At 41.8% G+C, this 27421-nt stretch overlaps 3 protein-coding genes across 44 annotated transcripts in view; 2 read left to right on the forward strand and 1 right to left on the reverse strand.

Annotated features, from left to right (window-relative positions):
- The window catches only part of UBAP2L (ubiquitin associated protein 2 like), a 71633-nt gene that overhangs the window by 32394 nt on the left and 11818 nt on the right, over window positions 1-27421 (reverse strand). For 13 of the 41 annotated variants that reach the window (XM_010802863.4, XM_024984120.2, XM_010802861.4 and 10 more), the window contains exons 1-6: window positions 14685-14775; window positions 10540-10669; window positions 8963-9040; window positions 8283-8393; window positions 1747-1948; window positions 1304-1399 (exon numbers count right to left, since the gene is read on the reverse strand). In XM_010802863.4, coding sequence (XP_010801165.1) covers window positions 1304-1399; window positions 1747-1948; window positions 8283-8393; window positions 8963-9040; window positions 10540-10629 — 577 coding nt within the window. In that variant the 5' untranslated portion in view covers window positions 10630-10669; window positions 14685-14775. 41 annotated transcript variants of the gene reach the window in all.
- C3H1orf43 (chromosome 3 C1orf43 homolog) lies at window positions 15156-23567 on the forward strand. Of its 2 annotated transcripts, NM_001015666.1 has the most exon segments (7): window positions 15159-15374; window positions 15767-15868; window positions 19690-19807; window positions 20016-20069; window positions 20732-20898; window positions 20991-21049; window positions 22638-23567. In NM_001015666.1, coding segments are annotated over 7 exon segments (762 nt in total). In that variant the 5' UTR covers window positions 15159-15308; the 3' UTR covers window positions 22834-23567.
- CFAP141 (cilia and flagella associated protein 141) lies at window positions 24068-27298 on the forward strand. Its single transcript, NM_001038026.2, is given in 4 exon segments — window positions 24068-24151; window positions 24477-24517; window positions 26204-26333; window positions 26860-27298. Coding segments are annotated over 4 exon segments (306 nt in total). The 5' UTR covers window positions 24068-24118; the 3' UTR covers window positions 26962-27298.

The following is a 27421-nucleotide window of genomic DNA, read 5'->3' on the forward strand; positions in this document are numbered from 1 at the left end:
CTCTCACTCTGAAGCACATCAGTTAATACAGGAGGACAATCCTTATTATTGACAAGAATGTTTCTTTGCTGAGTGAACTGCCAGATCCTTAAGCAAATATAGTAATAACAATACTAGAGGAAATGACATCTACCTTCATCCCCACTGCCCTCACAGTAATCTCCAGAATTTGCACTACATCTCAACAATTAAGGTATCTAGCATCCATCTGAATTTTTAAACTTTACAATATTGTATTGGTTTTGCCAAATATCGAAATGAATCCGCCACAGGTATACCCACGTTCCCCATCCTGAACCCTCCTCCCTCCCCATACCATCCCTCTGGGTGATCCCAGTGCACCAGCCCCAAGCATCCAGTATCGTGCATCGAACCTGGACTGGCGACTCGTTTCATATATGATATTATACGTATTTCAATGCCATTCTCCCATATCATCCCACCCTCTTCCTCTCCCACAGAGTCCAAAAGACTGTTCTATACATCAGTGTCTCTTTTGCTGTCTCTTATACAGGGTTATTGTTACCATCTTTCTAAATTCCATATATATGCGTTAGTATACTGTATTGGTGTTTTTCTTTCTGGCTTACTTCACTATGTATAATACGCTCCAGTTTCATCCACCTCATTAGAACTGATTCAAATGTATTCTTTTTAATGGCTGAGTAATACTCCATTGTGTATATGTACCACAGCTTTCTTATCCATTCATCTGCTGATGGACATCTAGGTTGCTTCCATGTCCTGGCTATTACAAACAGTGCTGCCATGAACATTGGGGTACACGTTGTCTCTTTCAATTCTGGTTTCCTCAGTGTGTATGCCCAGCAGTGGGATTGCTGGATTATAAGGCAGTTCTATTTCCAGTTTTTTAAGGAATCTCCACACTGTTCTCCATAGTGGCTGTACTAGTTTGCATTCCCACCAACAGTGTAAGAGGGTTCGCTTTTCTCCACACCCTCTCCAGCATTTATTGCTTGTAGACTTTTGGATCACAGCCATTCTGACTGGGGTGAAATGGTACCTCATAGTGGTTTTGATTTGCATTTCTCTGATAATGAGTGATGTTGAGCATCTTTTCATGTGTTTGTTAGCCATCTGTATGTCTTCTTTGGAGATACGTCTATTTAGTTCTTTGGCCCATTTTTTGATTGGGTCATTTATTTTTCTGGAATTGAGCTGTAGGAGTTGATTGTATATTTTTGAGATTGAATTTTTTTTTTTTTTTAAATAAAGCAGACCCCCTACTAAACTAATAAGAGTAGCATGTCCCCAACATCCATTCCCCCAACAAACTGATCACCTCTGCCTCGGCCACGACCTCTTCTGCCTCTTTCTGTGCCTCTTCCAGAAGGCCCTCCACTCTTGGTGCCATCTAATCCATTTTCCTGACCTCGAACTGAAATTTAAAAACAGAACACTACAAATGGCCAGAGTAAAATGAACAGGAAAAATATATATAAACTGTATGCATACATGATTAGGGGGAGACAAAAACAAAGAAGAGAAAATGAGCTAGAAGGACAGAACATGATGGTTACTAGGGGAATGGTTCCCAGTCAAAAAATCTTACAAACAGCTAACAAGGTAATTTCATGCTAAACTGGTGGCTGTTGCTAAAAAAATCTGTATGTAAGAAATGCCAAGATCTCAGAACAGATGATCGTAAAAAAAATCAAAAAGATAATGGTTACCAGGTTTAGCCTCACAAGGCCCTGACATCCCTCAAGTCTAGACATTACTAACCCACAGCTGGTTTTGTTAAAGCCCCATGCATACACTCTCGTCCACGGCTGGCACCTCTTCCCCGTCTTGGTGGCCCACCACGTCGCCGACTATAGTCTCTGTCCCGGTCTCGATTTTCTTTGCCTTCCTCGTTGGATTCCGTTTGGCCACCATCCTTTTGTCCTGAGACTCCCTTCTTCTTCCCGACCATCTCCCAGGAATGCTAAAGAAGAAAAGAACATTCGTGTCAAATCAGTATAGGTTGCTACCAGGAAATGAGAGATAAAACTGTTGGGACAACTGTTAACCATTCTCTCAGTATCCATATCTAAGATACTTCTATAAGTTTACTTCTGTTTAAGCTGAGGTATAGACAGGACCTCAAGACAAATTCTGCACCTATCACTGCAAAATTGAAGCCCTTTCTGTGGAGGAGGTGCTTATGAGCAAACGGATACAGGAATCATTCCCAAAAGGGTCACCGAGATCTCCATTCAGTTCAGTCACTCGGTGTCCCCTTAGTCAAAGGGCCTAGTTACTTACTGGTTCGTCCTTTCAAGTGTGTTTCCCGGGCTGAAAACACTAATTCCCTATGCATTCAGTAATTTCCAATTTTTTATAGCCTTATCTATGTCAAACAAAGCTGAAAACTCAAAGTTTCTAAAAGTTAACTTTGAATTCAGAGTGAATGAATAGCATTTGACTCGAGTACAGTCTCAAATTAAGCAACCTAGAATTTAGGAGGAAAACAACTACACCTGTTCCCTAACCCACCCCTTCCACACACACCAATTTCCTTTATTTAAAAGAAGACCAAATAGCAGTCAGGAAAGCACAGCCCTGGCCCTGAGACATGCTATGTCTTATTTTACTCACTGTGTTCCCCTTATGCATCTGAAATTGCTATAATACAATTCAACCTTCCTCAAAGGAGTTCAGGAACAAATATTTATAGCAAGGAAAATAAGCTAAACAGTCGTGCAAAAACTCATTCCTTAGGAAAATTAATTTTATAAACTTAAAGTTCTTTTTTTTTTGCCTTGCCTTGTGGCTTGCAGGTTCTCAGTTCCCTGACCAGGGACTGAACCCAGGTGCTCAGCAGAGTCAAAGAGCAGAGCCTTAACCACTGGACTGCCAGAGAATTCCTTATAGATTTCAAGTTTTAAATATATACATATACTGATTTATAATTTTTGCAGAAAATACATACAAATAAGTTCAAACGTGTATAAATAAGTTTCAGTTCAAATGCCAAGACTATCATGTTTACCATCCTGGACACCAATATTCCAAATACCAAATTACGTAATACCAAATTACGATGGCCCTGTTTGCTCAGTTCAGTTCAGTCATGTCCGACTCTTTGCAACCCCATGAATCGCAGCACACCAGGCCTCCCTATCCATCACCAACTCCCAGAGTTCACTCAGACTCACGTCCATCGAGTCAGTGATGCCATCCAGCCATCTCATCCTCTGTCGTCCCCTTCTCCTCCTGCCCCCAATCCCTCCCAGCATCAGGGTCTTTTCCAATGAGTCAACTCTTCACACGAGGTGGCCAAAGTATTGGAGTTTCAGCTTTAGCATCATTCCTTCCAAAGAAATCCCAGGGCTGATCTCCTTGCAGTCCAAGGAACTCTCAAGAGTCTTCTCCAACACCACAGTTCAAAAGCATCAATTCTTTGGTGCTCAGCTTTCTTCACAGTCCAACTCTCACATCCATACATGACCACTGGAAAAACCATAGCCTTGACTAGACGGACCTTGGTTGGCAAAGTAATGTCTCTGCTTTTCAATATGCTATCTAGGTTGGTCATAACTTTCCTTCCAAGGAGTGTCTTTTAATTTCATGGCTGCAATCACCATCTGCAGTGATTTTCGAGCCCAAAAAAATAAAGTCTGACACTGTTTCCACTATTTCCCCATCTGTTTCCCATGAAGTGATGGGACCAGATGCCATGATCTTCGTTTTCTAAATGTTGAGCTTTAAGCCAACTTTTTCACTCTCCTCTTTCACTTTCATCAAGAGGCTTTTCAGTTCCTCTTCACTTTCTGCCATAAGGGTGGTGTTCTCTGCATATCTGAGGTTATTGATATTTCTCCTGGCAATCTTGATTCCAGCTTGTGCTTCTTTCCAGCCCAGCGTTTCTCATGATGTAGTCTGCATATAAGTTAAAAAAGCAGGGTGACAATATACAGCCTTGACGTACTCCTTTTCATATTTGGAACCAGTCTGTTGTTCCATGTCCAGTTCTAACTGTTGCTTCCTGACCTGCATATAGGTTTCTCAAGAGGCAAGTCAGGTGGTCTGGTATTCCTATCTCTTGAAGAATTTTCCACAGTTTATTGTGATCCACACAAAGGCTTTGGCATAGTCAATAAAGCAGAAGTAGATGTTTTTCTAGAACTCCCTTGCTTTTTCCATGATCCAGCAGATGTTGGCAATATGATCTCGGATTCCTCTGCCTTTTCTAAAACCAGCTTGAACATCTGGAAGTTCATGGTTCACGTATTGCTGAAGCCTGGCTTGGAGAATTTTGAGCTTTACTAGCGTGTGAGATGAGTGCAATTGTGCGGTAGTTTGAGCATTCTTTGGCATTGACTTTCTTTGGGATTGGAATGAAAACTGACCTTTTCCAGTCCTATGGCCACTGCTGAGTTTTCCAAATTTGCTGGCATACTGAGTGCAGCACTTTCACAGCATCATCTTCCAGGATTTAAAATAGCTCAACTAGAATTCCATCACCTCCACTAGCTTTGTTCGTAGTGATGCTTTCTAAGGTCCACTTGACTTCACATTCCAGGATGTCTGGCTCTAGGTGAGTGATCACATCATCGTGATTATCTTGGTCGTGAAGATCTTTTTTGTACAGTTATTCTGTGTATTCTTGCCACCTCTTAGTATCTTCTGCTTCTGTTAGGTCCATACCATTTCTGTCCTTTATCGAGCCCATCTTTGCATGAAATGTTCCCTTGGTATCTCTAATTTTCTTGAAGATATCTCTAGTCTTTCCCATTCTATTGTTTTCCTCTATTTCTTTGCATTGATTGCTGAGGAAGGTTTGCTCAGTAACAGCTATCAAATAACTTTAAAAAAATGGAATAGTAATATGAAATTACTATTAATTTTCTCAGGGCTAACAATAATATTGTCATATAAAACAGTATCCTTTTAGGAAAACATGCTGAAGAATTTAGGAAATCAAAGTACTCTGATGTCTACAATTTATTTCCAAATAATCTGAAGTGTTCGCCAATGGTAAGTGGATAAACAAAATGTGCTATAAACACACAACAGACTATTACTCAGTCTTCCGAAGGACTAAAATTCTGATGCCAATCACAATACAGATAAACCTTAAAAATATTTTGGTAAATGAAACACAAAAGGACAAATACTTGATTCCACTTTTATGAGGTACCAAGAATAGGCAATACCTTATATGAGATACCACAAACAGAAGGTGTTACCCGAGCTGGGAGTGGGGCATGGAGAGTTCATTGTTCTATGGACATGGTTTCTCACTGGGAAATGGACCAGTTCTGGAAAGGGCAGTGGGAATGGTTGCACAGGGCCTCCCAGGAGGCTCAGTGGCAGAGTCTGCTGCCCAGCAGCAGACACAGTTTGGATCCTTGGATCAGGAAGACCTCCTGGAGGAGGTCAAGGCAGTCCACTCCAGTATTCTTGCCTGGGAAACCCCGTGGACAGAGGAAGCTGGCGGGCTACGGTCCAGGGGGTTGCAGAAGAGTCAGACACAACTTGGTGATTACACAACAAGAATGGCTGTCCAGCACTGTGACTGTCCTTAGTGACAAAGAATTGTTTACTTAAAATGGTTAAATTGGTCAATTTCCTCTAGTGTATTTCACCACAATTTAAACATCTTTAAGTTCAAAACAAGTAAATTTAAAACTATACTAAAGGATGCCACGGAGCAACTAAGCCAACACACTGCAACTACTGAAGTTTGTGTGCCTAGAGCCTGTGCTCTGCAACAAGAGAAGCCACCGCAATGAGAAGTCCATGCACCAAAAGAGCTGTCCGCACTTGCCCCAACTAGAGAAAAACCCTCAAGCAGCACTGAAGACCCAGCATGACCAAATAAAAATAAATAACTAAATACATAACTATATTAAAGGAACTTCCCTGGTGGTCCAGTGGTGAACAATTTGCCTTAAAATTCAGGGGACACAGGTTCAATCCCTGGTCAGGAAACTAAGACCTTGCAAGCCACACAGCTTGGCCAAAAAAAATATTAAGCATCCACCTAGCACCTGGCTCAGACGGTAAAGCATCTGTCTGCAATGCAGGAGACCCAGGTTCGATCCCTGGGTTGGGAAGATCCCCTGGAGAAGGAAATGGCAGCCCACTCCAGTACTCTTGCCTGGAAAATCCCATGAACGATGGAGCCTGATAGGCTACTGTCCATGGGGTCGCAAAGAGTCAGACACGACTGAGCGACTTCACTTCACTTCTTCACCTAGGACCTAGCAGTACCGTGTTGCCTATTCTTCCAACCCACCCTGATTCCACATTAAGTTGTAGGTCACTTTATGCTCATAGTAGCTTTAATTCATAAATTATAGTAACCTCATACCTAAACCTGCCATCAGGAACTCTGGAAATGAGACTCAAAACAGTCAGTCCTTAAGAGTTTGTGCTAATCTGTATCAAAACCTGGAAGGTTTCAGAAACCTGTCGCCTTTTGGCTTCTCTCTGATTATTTATCAGCTGCTGGCACCAGATGGGTTCTATACATAAAAAGAATTACTATGCTTTGCCCAAAGGCACTCCTAGTTTTCTGATATGATCTCATCCACCCAAATACATGCAACATTCCTGGCAGCTGACTGATTGCCACTGGTTTCACTAGTTGCTGGTTTATTTGGGGCATAAACCTACATTCTCTAGCTTATTTTTTTTAATACTGTGGAAGGAGGTCAGACTTCTAGTACTAGAAGGTGAAACAAAATGTGACTTGTGCAAAATAAAATTTTTTCACATTTTTTTTTCTTCTGCACTATGCAGCATGCAGGACCTTATCCCCCAACTAGGGATCAAACCCACGGCCAGCGCATTGGGAGCTTGGAGTCTTAACCGCTGAACTTCCAGTGACGTCTCAAAAAAAAAATATATACTTTTAGAAAGCATAAGTAGTCCTACTTCCTCTCCATCCTACTCCCTGAAAAATCTTGAGGCAATTACTCCAGAGTAAACTCAAAATGAACCAAAACTGCTATCTGATTATTCGGGTAGTAATTTTCAAACAAAAGCAATAATTGTAAAACTTAATCTAGGACCACACCTTTAAAGAAAAAAAATCTACATATCTAAATTCAATGACTAAAAACAGTTTTCACTGTTATTTCCCATTGTCTCAAAGAAACTGACAAACCTCCAACATTCAGCTAAAGTAACACTGTAACATGAATCAGTTAATCTAAGGATGAAATCTGGTTTTCCATCTCAACCAAAAATCCCCTGAGTAAGATCAACAAAATGAAAATTACTTCAAATGATACACTGCTCATTTAAAAAACTAATAATAAAGGTCTCTACTAAACACTGCAGAACATCCCAAAGATTATTTAGTAAGGCACAATCCTATTCTTAAAGGACATAACAGTCTGATACAATAGTAAGACAGTAACAAAACACAGCATTCTCATTAAGTGGAAAGGAAAAGGTGAAATCAACTCTAAATTCCAGGGCAAGAGTTCCTCCAATATCCTCTACCATCTCCAGGAATGGTCAACAAGCTGTAAAGTTTGTTTCTCAGGCTTCCCTGGTCATCCAGTGGTTAGGAACCCATATGTCAATGCAGGGGACATGAGTTGGATCCCTGGTCTGGAAAGATCCCAAATGCATCGGAGCAATTAAGCCCTCGAGCCACAACTACTGAGCCCGAACGCTGCAACTACTAAAGCCTGTGTGCCTAGAGCCCGTGCTCTGCAACAAGAGAAGCCACCACAGTGAGAAGCCTGCACAGCTCAATGAAAAACAGCCCCTCTCCACAACTATAGAGAAAGCCTGAGAACAGTAACAAAGACCCAGAGCAGCCAAAAATTCATGAAAAAAATAAATTATTTTTTAAAAAGATTTCTTTCTCTGCTACTTCAACAAAAACAAGTTCACATGATAAAAAGGTATTGTGGAAAAAAAAAAAAGGTATTGTGAAATGTAAAGCTAATATTGGTGGGACTGTTCTGAAATCAGAATCCAGGAAGGGCTGTGGCTTTGTTCAACAGCAATAAATCTATTAGTAACTAAGGCTATTTAGCAGCAACTCTTTACTCAAGACTAACCAAGTCTTGAAAGTAGTCATTAGCCTAGAATCAACAATTATGCCAGGCCAACTAAAAGAAACTGATTTTATCTGTTCTATTTATTGCCCAAAATTTTAAGTGTTTGCAACCTCCAGCAAATATAAAGACACTTCCTTGCTTTATTTGGAGAATAAGAGAGTATGCTTTAAGTTGACCCCACTTGCTATTTTTGGAATTTACTAGCCTCTCAACCAGGGACCCACTTTCTAGAACACTTTATTAGCACTCTACCGTATCTGGGTTTCCTTCCAGCAGTACATTGATGGCTCTGTTGACATCTCCATTGCAGTCATGCAAAGCAATGACACATTCATCCTGGTTCTTGCCTGTGATATCAATCAGCTGAAAGAGAAAGATCAACAACCATTATGAACAAGCTTGCACTCCCCACAAAAGGAAAACAGATGAAGGAAAGGGAGAAGACACAGCTGAGTTTGAAAGAATTAGGTTTAAAAAAGCAAAACATGCAGAATTTTGACATTCTAGCTCCAAAAGCAAAATACTAACACCTGTGATTAAGGATGGGGCAAAAGTATTTATAAAACAATCGAACAATAAAGTATCTAATAGAGAATCAAATGCAGAAACACACAGGCTTCAGTATACCATGACTCTCCATATTTCCTAGATACCACAAATGCTCAATGTTACTGTACAACAGTACTAATAAAGTCATTCAAAAAAGAGTTTAAAATTAAGATAAAATCTCTTTGAACACGGTATCTGTCCAAAGGGGCACAGTAAATCACACAATAAAAGCACTCATGTATTGGCTTAACCTATTATATTTCAGGTTAAAATTCTTATAATACCTAAAGTGGAAAGTATCCCGGTAGGCATCAATCCTATTAACTGCGCTTTAATCTTTATGTTTTTTCCCACAAATTAAGACAAATCAAAAATACACTCACTTGTTTCACCTTTTCCTCAAAGTCAGCATCATTATGGTCCGAAATCATCTGTGCAAGTCGAATTTGTTCTGCAGTGGCCTAAAAAGCAAGATCAAGAGACAACAGTTTAGAGAAATGAGAGGGACCAACACAGTCCACTGGGCTTCCCAGGTGGCTCAGCGGCAAAGAATCCACCTGCCAAGTAGGAGACTCGGGTTCAATTCCTGGGTTGGGAAGATCCCCTGGAAAAGGAAATGGCAACCCACTCCAGTATTCTTGCCTGGGAAATCCCATGGACAGAGGAGCCTGGTGGGCTACAGTCCATGGGGTTGCAAACGAGTCTGACACAACTTAGCAACTGAACAACAACAATCAATATGCACCATCTCCCACCCCAATTTCCTTCTCCCTGTTACACATGACCAAGTAATAAAACATTTCCACCACTTCACTTCAGTTGCTCAGTCGTGTCCGACTCTTTGTGACCTCATGGACTATATAGCCATTAGGCTCTTTCCACCACATAAGATGCTTAAATGAACAAAACAACAACATAGAGTTAAGCTGTCACTATTTCACACTACTTTCTCCAAAAAAGCACGGAGCTTTTATGTCCACAGTTAAAGAGACTCATTTTGGGATCAAACACCACTTTGAAACATCTGTGCCTTAATTCAATTTCATGTATTTGCAAAGTCATGTGAAAACCCTGTTCCTGCAATGATCACTGTCACTCTCTTATTCCCTAGGGATGAGAATAGCATAAGGTTTAGTCTGAGGATACACTGAGCATATCCTCCAAGAATCCAATGTATGCTTGTAAGATGTCAGAAATTTTAGCCCCAGCTGAGATAAATACTAGAATTCTGCTAGAAATTCACCTGGAAAGAGAAGTAAAAGAAAAATGGATAAGAGAAAGTTCTAATCTGACATATTTATCTGACCATAACCAAATATAACTGATTCATTCATATTAGGTGCCAACAAATACTGAACTGGTTATTAAAAAATACATCTAAATTCAATTAAAAAAAAAACCCAAAACCTCATAAACCTCAGCGCCCAGGTTAATTTATTCTTTAAAACTGTGCAATACTCTATAGTGTTTCATTTGTTAATCTTAAAGGAACACAGTAAAGACGCTAACTCCTCATGGGAAAGGAAAAATCAGATTAGGCCTCCATGAGACGAGAGAGGAAAATAAAAGACCAGTTAGGGAAAACAAGAGCAAAGGAAAGGAAAAGGTGGCAAGACAAAGACTGGCTAAAGAGATGTCAAAGTGGAAATTCTAGGAAATGAGAAATATATTGCTGAAACAACCCAGATGAATAAAGGAAACTGCTATCTTAGAGATACAAAGCACAGGACCCATTCTTTCCAAGCCTCATAATGCAGTAAATTAACAATAAAAATAAGCACATTGCATCACAGAGTGTCATTAACAGTTATTAGGCCCCAAGTGAAAAGAGGAAAGGATAAGAAAATAAGAATAAAGAACCCAAACTAATAACCCAAAGCATAGAACGTTGCTGTACTAGATGTAAACCAGTATCAACCTCAAGGCTACCCCATGGATCCATAGCCCTTGGGTTCTTTACCTGGGGCCGCTGCTTGTGCTGTGTCTGGTTTTGGTTTTGAGGTGGCTCCCAGTTTCCCCGGGCTCGGTTAGTGCCCACCGACGTCATCATTTACAGTATATACAAATAACAGTATTTACAAGGTAGAATACTGCAAGATTTAAAAAAAAAAAAAAAAAAAGGAAGAAAAAAAAGTTTAGATGTTAAATGCAGGTAAAATGTTTTCAACCTTTTTCATCAGCACCTTCACCACTATCATTTCTTCAAAGAAACCAACATGCACCTGTTCTTGAGACATTTATAGTCTGATGAATTCTTTAGGGTACTAATCCATTTTTGCAGAACAATAAATGTATAAAACATGTGTTAAGTGATGTTTGCTTATTTTAAAGTTATGGGCACAATTTGGTTACAGTCCCTTATAAGCAGGCTTTGTTAAGTTTTGCTATCTTGATAGTTAGCAAAACAATGTTAAGAATCAAGTCATCCCATAAGTGAAAATATAAAGTCCCTCTGACAGAAGGAAAAATAATCAGTAAAGCCTGGAAACAAAAGCCTTCCAGGAAGGGGATCAGCCTATACTTCAAATAAAAACAATTTAAAACGCTGTATTCAACCTACCTTTGAAAACAGCTTTACCTATCTTACAACCTTTTAAACATAAGCTGCATGTGTCCTCCATCATTTGGGAAAGGACAAGCTCAAGTCTACCCTTTCTCCCTCAAGTTTCTGTCCCTCAGTATGGTGCAGGGGCTCCCGCAACTTTCCACAAGGCATGTATTACCCCAGTGCCTGCTCAGAATCTCAGTTCCTTGGATAATAATTCCAGCACCCTGCTTTTGTGGCTGCTTATGTTGGTTTCCTAAGTCCGAAGTTCCAAGAAACCAGAATGGCAATTACCCTCCACCACTCACCTTAATATACAGAGAATCCTAAATTTGTCCCAAATCAAAAGCATTTGGCACAAAGTTTTATTTGGAAGAAAGTCCTTCTGGGAAATCATTTTAAACTTGAGACATTATTGCCAGCAAGATGACTTTGTTGAGTCTTTAAAGAGACAAGGAACACACAGGGCCTTCCCAAAACCAGATCAGTTTTTGTTACAACACTTCCAACAAGCAAAGATTCTACTGAATTTGTTGCCTTCATTCATACTTTGTTTGATAATGCAATCTCAGTTGCTGTATTTAGCAAACAAAGAAAACATTCATAATATTGATTGCTCAAAAGGAGGTTACTCTGCATATTTTATTCCATTCCAAAGAGGACAAGTTTATACTTTTCTGCTCTATATTATTTATTTTTCATTAATAAAACTTCACATAGGGTAATTCTAGGCTGCCCAGAAGACATTGCCAGATTTGAGGGACAGGTAGGTTGGGTTTCTAAAGAAATACGCAAGCATGAACTATTGAGAGTGAATTTCACCTATTTCTTGGGTCACAAAGAAAGCGAACTTCCCTGTGGATAAATCCTTCACCCAATTGGGTCAATGTGTCACATAGATCTTTATTGTTTGATGCAGTCATTAAGAATTAAGAGTTCTACATTCCCTATCACCAAGAAAGATTTTTAAGGAAACTTTGGGGCTAATTTTTAACCATTACCTCTTCTCCCTACACAGGTGCACAAAAAGGCCTGTAAATGTGTCTAGATAGTACAGGATTATTTGATACACAGAAGTCCATTTTCCCAGGCTGCCATTATTGTCAAGTTTCAAAACTTAACTTACAAAAAATCAAGTGTTGTTCAACCAAGTACCTAGATTCAAATCAAACAGAAAAAAAAAAAAAAGAAAATACCTAGAGGAAAACTATAGGCATTATTGTAATTGGCTCAAAGATGAAGATTCTAACCATGGGAGTAGCCTCTCCTAGAACTTAAAAAATATAGATTGTGTTCTACTCCACATGTGTTTCCATTTGTGAGCATGAGTTGTTAAGTAGAATTTCATGACTACCTGTAAGGACAATTGCATGTACAGTACCTGTCAGCCCAAATACATTAGTCATTTCAAAACCCACATTAATTACTTAGGAAAGGGGAGGAGGGGAACCTCCTGATCATTCTATTAACTTCCATTTCTCTCTTATAAGTGCTTTGAAATGTGTGACGAACAAAATTTTACCACCTATGTAGTAGCAACACTGAGCAACAGGTCAAAAATAAGTGATCTGGGATGGATCACTGGAGGGCACAGAATTAGTAGCCTTTTAGTAGTAAAGAGACACATACCCAAAGTTATCACAGTAGAGGTGAGGAATCTCGTTAAGTACTCTTTCATATAGCATAAAAATATTTAATGAAAGTAGGTGAGAAGTACTGGAGACAAGGGAATAGTGCAGGAACAAATACAGGTTTCAACACAGGAGTGCCCTTGACCGTTTTTTGAAAACCAGCTACTTAAAAAAATAGCCAGAGAAATTTTACAGAAAAAAATAAATAACAAGTATTTATTGAGTATCTACTATGTGTCCAGTATTTTAGTAAATACAAAAGCAATATGACTTGGTTGCTGCCCTCAGGGAGCTTACAATCTAATTTGGGAAACAATTCAGAAACTCTGAAGCTGGACGGGGTGGGTAAGGCTTGCTACTTCTAAAAGAGCAATTAATTCCCCTAGATGCTCTGTGGAAATTACCCCTGCAACTCCTTCCCCATCAACTTGAACCTAATTTAAAAAAGAGTACTTCCCAGTTAGGACACATTTTGGCAAGAAGGGGCTTTAAAAATCATAATCAAAACAGTACATTTTAAGGTCTTTCATCATCAGTTTTCATGCCAGCAACACTTTCCGACTTCCCGTTCACAACGGAAATAATCACCGGGAGAGCCTAATCTTTTTAAGGACAATGGTTGCAGGATCTCAAAAGCAGTTTTATCAACCTATACACGGCCAAAACGTTTTAGTTCTCCAGGAATTCGGGTTGTCAATGACCCTCATCACATCCCAGCAAGTCACATCAGATATCCATCCCCAAAGCAGAAGATGGGCGGTGGAAGTGAATGGGGAGGAGACAAAAAACAAAACAAAACACGATTTCACCATCTAATAATCAGGGACAGTCAAAGGCAAAAAGGATAACAATAACAACAACAAAAAAGGCCTGTTACTGTGGTGTTTTTCTTTCACAATATCCTACACCAGAGATGGCTACATTTCAAGAACAGTGGAAAAGGAGCAGCCTATTTGTGACATCAGTTTGCAAAGCAATTTAAGGACTGCCCACAAGGTGAAGGGTCTGAAGAAATTTGGGATTCCTGTTCCATTATGAGAAGAGTGATCAAATACCCCACTGCTCTAGTGACGTCCCTTAGGCGTAATATACCCTATGGGGGGCCTCCCATGCCCAGCTTCCCAGATAACACCATAATTGTTTGGGGTACCCAAAACAACAGTATGGACAACAGGAAGCTAAAGACAGCAGCAAAAAATATATTCCAAGAGCTGGGGCGGTGAGAAAGAAAGGGTAATAAGAGGAGCTGACAAAGAGGCTGGAAACGGAGAGGGGACGCAAGCCCACGCGTGGAGGATGGGAGGCTCACCCCGCTCAGCACCACATCGGGAGCTCACAGGGCCAATCGCCTCCTTACCTCCCACCCGGAACAAATTAATCCTCCGCACTCCAAACTGAGGGCCACATGGGGGAGTTTGGGGCAGCTCCACCCCATCGTCTTCCCTCCCCCCACTCCCCGCCACCCCTAAACCAGGCCGGATCCGGATCAGAGGGGGCCCGCAGAGGGTTGGAAAGGGAGGAGGCCTTCTCGTCTTCTCCACAGGAACCGGCCAGGGTAAAGAGAGGGCCCTACCTCAGGCGGAGCCCAGGCCTCACTCACTCGCGCTCTTTCTCGCTCTCCCCCGTCTCAGGCTCTAGCCGCATGGCCCCCCCCCCGCCGCCGACTGCCCCAAGCCCCGCCCCGGCCACGCTCCCAAATCGAGGCCCCGGCTCTGGCGCGGCCCACTAGGCCGCGAACCCAACCATAAACAAAACCTCCAGCGGCCGACTCGAGGGGGGGCGCCAGGGCTCGCACGACTAGGCGGGGGGTGTACAGTGGGAAACACGGTGCGGGGGGGCCTACCGAGGGAGGGGTATACGGCGGGGGTAAGGGAGAAAGGAGGGAGGGTAAAAGGGGGAACGCGGATTTAAAGGGGCCGCGGACAATACCCGGCCCCGCCGCGCTGCCGCTGCCGCCGCCGCCGCCGCCAACGCCGCTGCGCTCCCAACTTTACCTCAGTCTCCTCCACACTGACACCCCGGGCCGCGCCGCCCCTGTCACGTGATATAAGGTTCCCTCCTCCCCCCTCCCCTTTTCCCTCTCGCGCTCGCTCTCGCGCCTTCTCCCTCCCACTTGCCTTCCTGCGTCCCCCAGCACGTGACGCGAAAAGGGACGCGCACGTAAGCGTGCGCGTGCCGCCTCGCCACGAGACACCTCGTTCCGGCTGCGCGCGTGTGCCCCGCCTCCTCCGCGGCGGCCCCGCCTCCGCCACGTGACGAGCAGAGGGCTTCTGCTTCCTCTTACTGGCGTAGTTCCGCGTCTCAGCACTCGCCGGTCCCGGTTGTCTTTGCGTGCCTGAGTCACGTGCTTGGGGGAAGCGGGAAGGCGTCGTTCTTCTTTCCTAGCCCCCCCCATCCGCCATGTTTTCAGGCCCGGTCAGCCTTGGTCTGTCCCCGTAAGGAAATGGCCGGGGAGTTTCAGGAAACCCAGGCGCCGTTGCCTCAGCGGAGCCCGGGCTGACGAGGCAGGGCAGCGGGTTAAACCGGAGCAGTTCCGCGCGGGGTGGGGAGGCCATGGCGTCCGGCAGTAACTGGCTGTCTGGCGTGAATGTCGTGCTGGTGATGGCCTACGGGAGCCTGGTGAGGAGATTCCCCCACCCCATTCCTGCGGTCGCGTCTGACCCAGTAGAGACCCTCCTCTTGAGCAGTCCCCCGTGTCCTCATTCTCCACCCACTCACCTGCACTTTTCTGGGCTTTGACTCCTATCCCAGGAGTACCTGGGAGCGTAAGTCACCGACTCGCACCGCCCCGCCCCCGCCCCCCCAGCTGAGAACCCTCCCTCTAAACCCTGGGACGCCGACCCCCCCACGCATATCCGCCACAGGTTCACCCGTACCCACCCCATTGGTAATGGCCTTGCTTTGCCCCAACTTATATCCCAAAGCACCCCTGAGAACCCCAATTGAGATTTGAATTGAAGGCATGCCTTTTGTTTAATTTTTTAATTCAAGGTTCTCTGCCTTTTGGACAGGTGTTTGTACTGCTATTTATTTTTGTGAAGAGGCAAATCATGCGCTTTGCAATGAAATCCCGAAGGGGACCTCATGTCCCTGTGGGACACAATGCCCCCAAGGTAGGTCCTTAAAACATGAGATAGGCGTGGTTCTCCAGATCTATTAGGGCTCAGAATGAGATTTCCTTTGCCTTTCGAAATGACTCAGTTCCCGTATTCTTTGTCCAGTTACCCACGTGCTTGCTTTAGTACACTGAGCGATAAAGGTCATCTTGAGTCCTGGCTTACCTGCTCACTGCTGTGGCACAGCTAGTAACTTATCCAAGGACTTCAGTTTCTGCATCTGCAGAATGAAGGACTTGAATTAAAATTCCAATTTTAATTGAATTAAATTACAAACTTTCTGTGGTAAGATATTTCCCTGTTAAACTTAAGCTACCCAGTGTTTTTTGTTTGAGGATTTTGTTTTGTTTTTGATTTGGGATGGAGTTAGAGTGATTAGAATTAGCCCCACATCAGTGAGGAGGCAAACTTTGCAAAACTTTAGATTTATGAAGTCACTCAGTCATGTCCGACTCTTTGCGACCCTATGGACTGTAGCTGGCCAGGCTCCTCTGTCCATGAGATTTTTCAGGCAAGAATATTGGAATGAGTTGCCATTTCCTTCTCCATGAGATCTTCCCGACCCAGGAATCGAACCCAGATATCCTGCATTGCAGGCAGACTTACAGTCTGAGCCACCAGGGAATCCGTTTAGATTTATGTTGCTGCTGCTGTTGCTAAGTCGCATCAATCGTGTCCAACTCTGTGTGACCCCATAGACGGCAGCCCACCAGGCTCCCCCGTCCCTCGGATTCTCCTGGCAAGAACACTGGCGGGTTGCCATTTCCTTCTCCAATGCCTGAAAGTGAAAAGTGAAAGTGAAGTCGCTAAGTCGTGTAGGACCCTCAGCGACCCCATGGACTGCAGCCTACCAGGCTCCTCCACCCATGGGATTTTCCAGGCAAGAGACTGGAGTGGGGTGCCATCGCCTTCTCCGTTAGATTTATGAGGGCAGCACAAATCATCTAGTTCCATCATTCATGTTACAAACTGAAACCTAAGAAAAGGAAGCAACTTACTGAGGACATACAGGAAGTGAATAACCAAGTAGTGTGTCTCTACTGTCTCCTGAAGATAACTGCCTACCTTTCCTCTCTTTAAGTAATCTACTGAAATTTTATTTATATCCCAGTCCTCCCTGAGTTCCATACTTGTGTATCCAAATGCCTACCTAACATTTCCAGTTAGATGTCTGATAGGCATCTCAAACCTAACATGTCTAAACCAGAACTCTTAATACCCTCCTGCCACCCCCATCCTGCTGCTGCTGTCTTCCACTTCTGGGCAAAAGGTGCCTGTTGCCCTTGCCAACCTCCTTTTGTATGGCTCTCCATTGATCACTGGGATCTAGCTGCGCTGAGTTTCTTATATTATGTGTACTGTCACTGGGGCAGAATGATCAACCTCTGGTTTTCATGTAGCTAGTTCATTTGATCTTTAGAGCTTACCTCAAGTACTATTTCCTAGAAAGAGGAATGTTTATGACTCATTATAAACTAGGTCTTTTTTTGTTTCAGATAGCATTTTACTACAAATTGTCTTTTATGTGTATTTGTTTAATGCCCGTCTCTTCCCTAAGCTCTAATAACGTAGGCACCATGCCAGTTTTGTTCACTGCTATAGAGCCACAGCCTACATATAGTAGATAGTTAATAATTCATTGTTGAGTGAAAAGCAGGTTAGTGGGAGGGCTAGAGCTGGTATACAATTATGTCAACTCCTAGACCAGTGTTCTTTCATTAAATAGTGTTGTAACTCTTCTCATTTTTCTTTGCTGATATATTTCATGGAAAGCCTCAAAGATGTGGCCTGAAACCTCAGCAGTGCTTCCACATTCTCTCAGTTCTCCAAATGCCAACTGCCTCCCTTAAGAAGGATATAGGGTTAGTTTACACTGTATCATGAGTCAGTCATACAAGGTTAGTTTACAGTATATCATGAGTCAGTCAAAACTTTGACTATTTAGAAACACCCCACCACTGCCACCCTCTCCCAGCAACTATAGACTAGATGAGATCAAGATTCCTTTTGCTCTAAAACATTGTCTAAATTCTTAGCCGTTGCTGGTGAAAAGTGTAAATTAGTAAAACTGCTTTGGAAAATATTGGGGTATTGTCTAGTAAGATTGCAAATGTACCTAATCCATAGCCCAGCAATTCCTACCACAGAGAAATTAATTTGTGCATGTGTACCAGAAGACATGTACAAGAATAAAGCATTGTTTGTAATTTTTTAAAAATGTTATGCTAAATTTCCACTTGAAAACATATTTGTGTTCTGGAACACTATGAGAAATGAAAATAAACTGAAGATAAGAATATGAACACAAATGAATCCCCAAAATATTTTTGAATGGAATCAATGAATTACAAACATGAATGAATCTCAAAAACATGCCGAGTGAAAAAAATGCCAGAAAGCCATTTACAAAAGAGTACATACCATATGATTCCATTCCATTTGTAGAGAATTTTAAAACAGATAAAACATCAGTGTTCCCTGGGTCATGGAGGGGGAGTTTAACTGCAGAGGAGAATGAAAAACATTTTGGAATGATGGAAATGTTCTGTATCTTGATTGGAATGGTAGTTGAATGAAAGTATTCATTTGTCAAGATTCATCAAACGACACGTAAAATGAATGTATTTTATTGCATTTGAATTACACCTCAATAAAATTTATTTAAAATTTTAAAAGGTTGCAGAGAAACTCAAAATATTTTTCCATTTGTATGAAGTTCAAAGCCAGGCAAAGCTAAACATCTTCAGGGTAACATGATAAAACAGCAAAGAAAAATAAAACTTGAGAAATTAAGGTTGGAGATTGCATTTGACCAGGGGTGGACACAAGGCTTTGAAGTCATTGGTCATGTCCCAGTTCTTAAAGTGAGTAGTGCATACAGGTGTTCATATTAATGAATTTTATAATTATTTAAGGTGTACATATATGTGAAATGTATTCTATGTATGACATACTTCACAATGGAAGTTTCTAAACAGTTACAAGAGAATACTTCTTGGGACTCTGGCAGCCCTCTTAAGTTAGAAAGATGAATATGAAACTGTTATAAGTGGTTTATATATATATATATATATATTTTTTTTTTTTAAATTTGACTGCAGCAAATTTTGCTGCAGCATGTGGGATCTAGTTCCCTGACCAGGGATCTAACTTGGGCCCCCTGGATTGGGAGCTTGGAGTCCTAGCCACTGGACCACCAGGGAAGTCCCTAGTTTGTTTTTGAATTAACTACTTAAAAAATTAAATATGCTCTTAGAAGAAAACCTCTAGAAATCCTGTGGTCTACCAGTAGAGATAGTTCCCAAACTTCTAAACCACATACAGATCTTAGGGTTTTAGAATAGATTATGACCTACAGTTGATGTCCATTTTTTCCCAGCTCAGGAAAAAACAGCTAACCAAGACTCTTCTAAATCCAACTGAGGGGACCTCCCTGGCAGTCCAGTGGTTAAGACTGCACTTCCACTGCAGGGGATGTAGGTTCAGTCCCTAACAGGGAACCTAAAAGCCTTCATGCAGCTCCCTGGTGCAGGAAAAAAAAAAAAAAAAAAATCAGAAAGTCAGAAATAATAAAACTTGAAGGAATTCTAGCAGATTAAAAGATCTAGCTTAGAGATATGTGTTTTGGAGAGGTTCTTAGCAAATCCAGTCCCATACTTTCTTAAATTCTTGAGTCTTAACCTGGTGCTTTCATTAGCCAAATGAGCATTTTCTCTGCCTCTGTTGTCTTAGTTGTTTCCCACTTTGCCCCATTTCCAGATTGATGGGTAGCAAAGAACAGGCTAAATGGCTGTGTATTGTTTTCTCCACATGAACAGGACTTAAAAGAGGAGATAGATATCCGACTGTCCAAGGTTCAGGATATCAAGTATGAACCTCAGCTTCTCGCAGATGATGATGCAAGACTGCTACAGCTGGAAACCCAGGGAAATCAAAGTATGTAGCATGTTCTTGGACAGTACTTCAGTGAGGGGTCTCACAAATTCTGAATTCCTTTTCTCAGTTGTAAACATAGCTGCTGGCAAACTCAACAGCTGTGGTTCCTTGTTACTGGGCATATGTTAGATTGGGAAGCACTTTAAGCTTGCTGGAGTTTGGAGAATCTTTTGAGGGTTATTCCTGACACCAGTCTCTCTCTCAACAGATTGCTACAACTACCTATACAGGATGAAAGCTCTGGATGCTATCCGTGCCTCTGGTAAGGGCTGCTCAGCAGCTGTTCTGTATCCTGAGAGCTCACCCGGGGAAAGAGAGGGAGGAACCCAATTTATGTTAGAATTTGTCCTTTCTACACCTACCCAACTGGTAGGAGTTTGCTAATTTTGAGAGTACTGGGTTACTGTTTTGCCTTAAGGAAATGATGTAGGTAAGGTATTTTTCTCCAGAGAGTCTGGATTTGTTTTGTTCTTTCTATACCTTTAGTTTCATGAACTAGTGGTAATTTGCTTGTTTTTCCACAGGAGACAGGCAACATCTGCTTTTTCACCAAGCCTACATAGATGGTTCTTGATTTTTTTTTTCCATTTGACCATTGTCAAAAATACTCTTGAATTTTTTTTCCATTTTTTTCATGACTGTTGTCAGAAATGCTCTATCTCTACCAAAACATAGTTTATATCTTAAACTATGGGTAAGTAGGAGGGTAAATAGGAATGACACTGTTGTATACCATTGGTATAATTTAAGTTATATTGCCACCACTGTATGACCACTCAGACATAGCTCTAGATCTCTAGTCTTCTTAATTCTCTTAAAATTTCCCCCCAACTCACTCATTGTACCTGTTTCTAAGTTTGGGAAATTAATTAGTAAGACTAAACAAACGGGGAAGGGGGTATCATTGTTCTATTATCTCCACAGAGATCCCATTTCATGCTGAAGGCCGACATCCCCATTCCTTAATGGGCAAGAATTTCCGCTCCTACCTGCTAGATCTTCGAAACACTAGTACTCCTTTCAAGGGTGTGCGCAAGGCCCTTATTGATACCCTGCTGGATGGCTATGAGACAGCCCGCTATGGGACAGGGGTAAGCCACAGTGGGTGGCCACGTTTTCCTTCAGGGAACTAAAGGGATGCCCCAGACTGAGAGATCCTCATTCTTCCTTCCTCTTTCTTCAGGTCTTTGGCCTGAGTGAGTACCTGCGCTATCAGGAGGCCCTGAGTGAGCTGGCCACAGTGTGAGTTTGGAGGGGAACATGTCAAAGGAAGCTGGTTAGAGAATACAGTAGTCCTGGGCTGTTTTCACAGTTAGATTACTTTCAAAAGCACTGTGAACAAAATCAGGTCCTAGAGCTGTTTCTTTATGGTGGAAAGTAGATGCAAGCTAATAAAAGAAGTTTCTCCTACTTTTTTGTATCTCTTTTCTTATTTTTATTTTTTGGTCCAACTCAGTAAAATGTCAGAATTGGTGTAATCTGTTATACCAGTAAAAGGAATAAAATAGTTTTTCAGCAAACAAAGATGTCTTCCTTTGTATCTTGGTCTGATAAAAAGAATTAATTGTCAGCCAATTTTATTACCTGACTGAAACAAAAGGTATCACTAAAGAGCTAAGCTGTGTTTTATAGAAGAGACTTCATAACTTTTTGCTGGGAACATTTTAAATACCTACTAACAGAGCTTCAATATGTTGTTTATGCATGTATGTAATTATAAGAGTAAAGGCGGAAAGCCAATCTGGAATAAAGAGTTACTTACCAGCCACGAAAATAACACATCTGCTTTCTGCTGTGTTGATTATTATTCTCAAAAGATGAGGGGTATGTCTGTCCTGTTTTCTGTATATCCTTAAAAACTACTTTGTTCTAAAGACAAAATATCCTATAAAAACCACTTAGAAAACTAATGAAAACACTTGGAAAGGGTGGAGAAGGCCTGTTCAAGTTCAGTTTCTTTGAAAGTAAAATACTGTATGACTCCACTTACATGAGGTACCTAGAGTAGTCATATTCATAGAGACAGAAAGCAGAATGTGGGTGGTAGTGGCTGGAGGGAAGGAGGAATAGGGAGTTGTTTAATAGGCAGAGAGTTTGTTTTCCAAGGTGAAAAGAATTCTGGATGTTGGTTGCACAACAGTGTGAATGTACCTAATACTACTGAACTGTAAACATTTAAAAATTGTTAAGATGGTAAATTTTATATGTATTTTACCACATTTTTAAAAATTTAGTCTCTTAGATCTCTAGTTTCTAGAAAATTTCAACGGGTATATTGAAGAGTATAGGCTCTAAAATCTGACAAACTTAGATTTTAATCCCAGCTCTCTGTCACTTACTAGCTTTGTGACCTCAGGCAACTTTCTTGATGGACCCTCAGTTTCCTAATCTGCAAAAGGGGTGATACCACCATAAAGGGATAATGGGATGTGAGTAAATTACATGTTGGTAAAAGAACCAGATTTAGTGTCCTAACTTATGATAATTCAATAGTTAATTTCAATATTATTTTTTGGAGGTCAGTTGTTTCAAAGGACTCTTTGGACTGGGAGTATATTAGTGGCATCCACACATTAGGTGAATCAGAATTAAAAGTTTTCTTTAAGCACAGTGGAATGAAGAAGAGGTTGAGTCAGAGGCAGGGACTCATTGGGAAAATTGGTTTCTCTGCTATTTCTAAGCTACCACATGGGATTTTAGTAACTAGTTTGTAAGATAGGACAGAGACCATTTGTGGCTACAATTGCATGCATAGGATGTAGAAGCCTTGAATTGTTTTCTTCCATTAGTCCTCTATCTGTCCATGACCAGCCCTCTTTGTGTTCTTCAGGGTCAAAGCACGAAGTGGGAGCTCTCAGCGACAACACCAGTCAGCAGCCAAAGACCTAACCCAGTCTCCTGAAGTCTCCCCAACAACCATCCAGGTGACATACCTCCCCTCCAGTCAGAAGAGTAAACGTGCCAAGCACTTCCTCGAATTGAAGAGCTTTAAGGACAACTATAACACACTGGAGAGTACTCTGTGATGGAGCTGAAGGCCTCTCACTGTTGATGGAGCCAGACAGACTGCAGTGTGCTTGCCGGGTGGCCCTCACTCAGGTCATCTGGTTCAGCCCAGCTCTGGATCAGCTGAAGCCCTGGTTGTGTTCAGAGCTCTTAAGATTTCATGCCTAGAGGATCATTCTCCCACCCGCTCTTATGGCCAGTTTTAGAACATCAGTTAAGACTTTATTTTCCCTTGATATCACTTTTCTCTGGAGTTGAATTAGATGTTTTTCTTAATATTTCTGTCAAAACTTCCTTAAAAATCCTCACTTGGTTTTTTGATCATGGTTCATCTGTCCTTTTCCAGACTATAAATTATCCCAAGGGTGACCGGGCTTGGTGTCCTGTCTTCTGTACACAGTTGAATGGGAGCCATTTGGTTTGAGACATCTAAGAGTTGATTGGTGGAAATGGTATACAGAATGCTGCGGAAATTGGTGGAGGCCATGAGTGCTGCCTAGAACAACTTACCCTGGTGCTCCACTTAAACCAGGATGTTACTGGGAACATTAACACAACTTCTCTAACATGCAAGGATCTGCCTTCCACTTTCATTGTATACTGTCATGAATAAAAAAAGGAATGTTTTAACATCTGATATAATCCCATCACTCCTTATTTGTGGGATAGTGTGAAGAAATAGACCAATATCTTGATCTGACTTTATAAACCATTTAATGAACAATTAAAAAATAAAGCATATGATTCATTCCTCTATAGTTGTCTTTTAATAAAACAGACATGTGAGGGCTTCTCTGGTGGTCCAGTGGCTAAGACTTCATGCTCCCAATGCAGTGAGTATTGGTTCCACCCCTAGTTGGGGAACTAGAGTTTGATCAAAAGTTTGATCAAAGATCCCACATTCTGCAACTAAGACCCGATGCAGCCTGGTTTTAAAAAAATGTTTCTTTTTATTTGTATTTGGCTGCACCAGGTCTTAGTTGCAGAATGTGGGATCTTTGATCAAACTCTTGAGTTGTGGTATACAAACTCTTAGTTGGGTCATGTGGGATCTCAAAAGAAGAAATCCTAAAGTTGCAACTGGGGTCCTTGTTCATAAAAGTGCCTGTGTCACTAATAGAAGGCTGGAGAACCAGGATTCCCTTCAGGTCTCTGGGGCAACAGGCCAGGCGACCAATCAACTCTTGTAGGCCTAGGCTCATTGTTGGAGGTGTAAATGTTGCTATGACTACTGAATCCTTGGTGACTAAACAGAAATGAGAGCTTGTTCAGTCTCCTAAGACTACATCAAGGAAGTCTGTAGACATGTCCATGGAAAAGATGGGAAAAGTAGAAGAGGTACGCAGAGTTGGAGAAGGCTGCTTTGGATGAGTTTCCCCTGGATAAGGTTTCCAGATGAATTTATCAGAAATTGACAGTTCTTGAGAGAGGCCCTTGGTGTAACTGAAGGGTAGCAGCAGGGGTGGGAGACTGGCACGTAGTAGGTATTCCAATATTTGTTGCATACTAACCCCTGCATAATAGGACTTTCTCCACACCTGCCCTAGGAAGTTGGCTACTCCCCTCTCTCCGAAAAGAAAGGTCTTTGTCTCCCACTATGTTAGGGCACTGAGGGTGAGGTACTAGAGATCAAGGCAGATAACAGAACTCCCTTTTCTTGCAGCATTTTCAAAGGGCCCTGGAACTTAAGAAGATGGTGCACAGGTAATCTCTGCTTCTGTCCTTTCCCTTACGCTTCAGTTTGACATGTTCACTCTCCTGCCCTCCTCTGATATCCACTTCATCTTGTTAGGGGCTCCTCAAAAAGGCAAATAGGTGTGAAGCAGGCAAACAGCAGCCCTTGTTTCCTTGCTTCCCATTCTCTGAAGGAAAATTGGAGCAAGTTTTTGTTTTTTTAGTTTTTAAGGAAAATTCAAATATTTGTTGTCTGGTACCACACTCACCAACCATGTGGTAGGTACGCAGTAGGTGTTTATTGAATGAATGAATAAGAAAACTCAAAGATTAAGCTGTATATCTCTTATCACCTGGGGAGTGTTTTTAAAAAAACAAAGGTCTTAGGACTTCCCCAGTGGTCCAGTGGTTAAGATTGCTTGCTGCCAATGCAGTGGGTGCGGGAGTGGGTGGGGAAGTAAGATCCCATGTGCTGCATGATGTGGCAAAAGATTTTTTTTAAAAGCCTTAACCCAGAAGAAGATTCTGACTAAAATGGCCTAAGATTAGATAGGATAAGCCTGTTTTTTAAGGTTTCATAGGTTATACCCAGAGGTAGCAAGGATGTGACATAAAAAGAATGCATATAGTTTTCATGGGAGTCAAGATTGATGCAGCCTTTTTTGTAAAATCTATCAAAATTTTAAATTCATAGATCCTTTGAACTGGCAACTCGACTTCTAGGAATACCTTATACACATACCTACAAAAGCAATAGAATGCACACATATGAGTATTCGTGACAAAATATTGTTCATACAAGTAAAAAAGCTAGAAATAACATGTAGCTGGTGAAATTGTTATAAAAGTACTTGGCAGCCTTTAAACAGAATGAAGCAAATCTCTAAGTGCTGATGTGAAAAGTCCAAATTGTTACGTAATACTGCTTATGTAAATGTAAAATTTCATGTTAAAAATAAAAGTTATACTTGCTGATACATGATAAAAATTTTTCTATAAAGATGCACAAGAAACTGATAACTTTGTTGAGATGAACTGGGGCAGAAGAATGATGCTTCCAGCTTTCATTTAATATATATTCCTGTATGTATTTTTCAGTCATCTGTAAAAAATACTTGATTTTTTTAAAGAAATGTCAACAAGATTATCTGAACAGAGGATATGGGTGTGTATCACATGTGTATAATCCTGTTGTGTATTAGAAAACCTTAACAAATGATTCCAGAGTGTCTAGCCAAGACAGAGTATCACTGGTATGATGGAAGGAATCAGTCTTTAGATTGGATTTGATACCCAGGTCTGCCATCAGGTGACCTTGGGCAACTCACCTGAACTACGTTTCCTTATTTGTATAATGCAAAAACTGATACCTATGACACATGGTTATTATGGTGATTGAATGACAGACTTCCTATTGATATACGCTAGGTTCTATATCAAGGTTTCCCTGGTGGCTCAGACGGTAAAGAATCCGCCTACAATACAGGAGACCCAGGTTGGATCCCTGGGTTGGGAAGATCCCCTGGAGAAGGGAATGGCAACCCACTCCAGCGTTCTTTCCTGGAGAAGCTAAGCCAGTACTAGTCACCTTTTCAAGGAGTTTGCAGTCTTCTCTGACAATGGTACAGAAGTTCTGATGAAGAGCCTCCTTTGACAGGGTTCTGTCTCTCCTCTTAACTCTAACCTATTCAACCCCTACCTTTGTGCCTGGGACAGGTGGCGAAATTCACACACTCACTGTCTGTGGCAGATAACATTAAGCCAGAGGAGAAACCCATATGCTATCCTAAGGATGCAGGACACCATGGTACAGGAGTTGGCACTGGCCAACAAGCAGTTGCTGATGGTGAGTTCTAGTGGCCTGAAGTTTCATCCTCTACTGCACTATTCCTTTTCCCACTGGGATTCCCAAGCTCCTGGTCTCTGCCATTACATCAGAGCAGCAACTCTAACCCTGAAACCAAAGCTCCTTTTCACCAATTCTTTGTATCCAGCTGCAGAGTCCCAAAGCGGTCGTCCTTACTCCTCTCACTTGGTAAAACTGCGCCTAGTTTTAGTGCCTAGCATCTGCCTCTGGGAACCTCTCTCCCTGGAGTCCCCAGTTGCTGTCATTCACCATCTTTGTATCCCAGATGCCTAGAAATGTTTGTGGTTTTTGGTGTGTTCTCAGAAAAGATGTGGGTCTGCACACCCACAGAGGAAAAAATGGGTTGGCTTCCCCTCCAAAGTTTAGTCTTTATGCTCCTGCTTAATTTTAAGCCATAGGCAATTCCAGATCCAAGAGAAAACGGGATAGGAAAGCAAACAGGGAGAAAGAATGAGGAAGGCGAGTAAACAGGGAAAATATCACACTCTTCTACCCACCCCACCAGGTCCGTCAAGCTGCCCTGCACCAGCTGTTTGAAAAGGAGCATCAGCAGTACCAGCAAGAACTAAATGAGAAGGGCAAAGCTTTTTACATGGAGAGACTCTGATGGCATTTGAAACACTGTCCTTCCATTCTCACCGCATCTGCTAACCTAGCCTTCTTGAGCCCCACTCCCTCCAACGTCCCTTCCTAAACACACCTGGATATAGTTATCTGCCCAGAGCTTAAGACAGTGTTCCCACTCTCACATCTCCTGTTCTTGTCAAGCCCCAGTGCTATCTGGAAAATGATCTATGAAACAATGGTAAAAACAAGAGTGACGCCTTGTGGTCAGAATGAGGTATGCAGTACTGACCTGAGTGGAGGGGAGGTGGATAGATGGAACAACGTGAGCAGAGCATCCTGATTTGGTTTAATAAATAAAGCTAGTTCTTAAAAGTTCAGACTTGGACCACTGGTTTATTCTTTGAGCCCACTTCAAAGTGTTTATTCACAGCTGCCAGTATCTTAATACAGCTTTCTGGATTTGCTCACCACCTCTCTGATCTCACTTCCACAGATCTCTT

This window comes from Bos taurus, chromosome 3 (genome assembly GCF_002263795.3).
Source record: "Bos taurus isolate L1 Dominette 01449 registration number 42190680 breed Hereford chromosome 3, ARS-UCD2.0, whole genome shotgun sequence".
NCBI classification, from domain to species: domain Eukaryota; kingdom Metazoa; phylum Chordata; class Mammalia; order Artiodactyla; family Bovidae; genus Bos; species Bos taurus.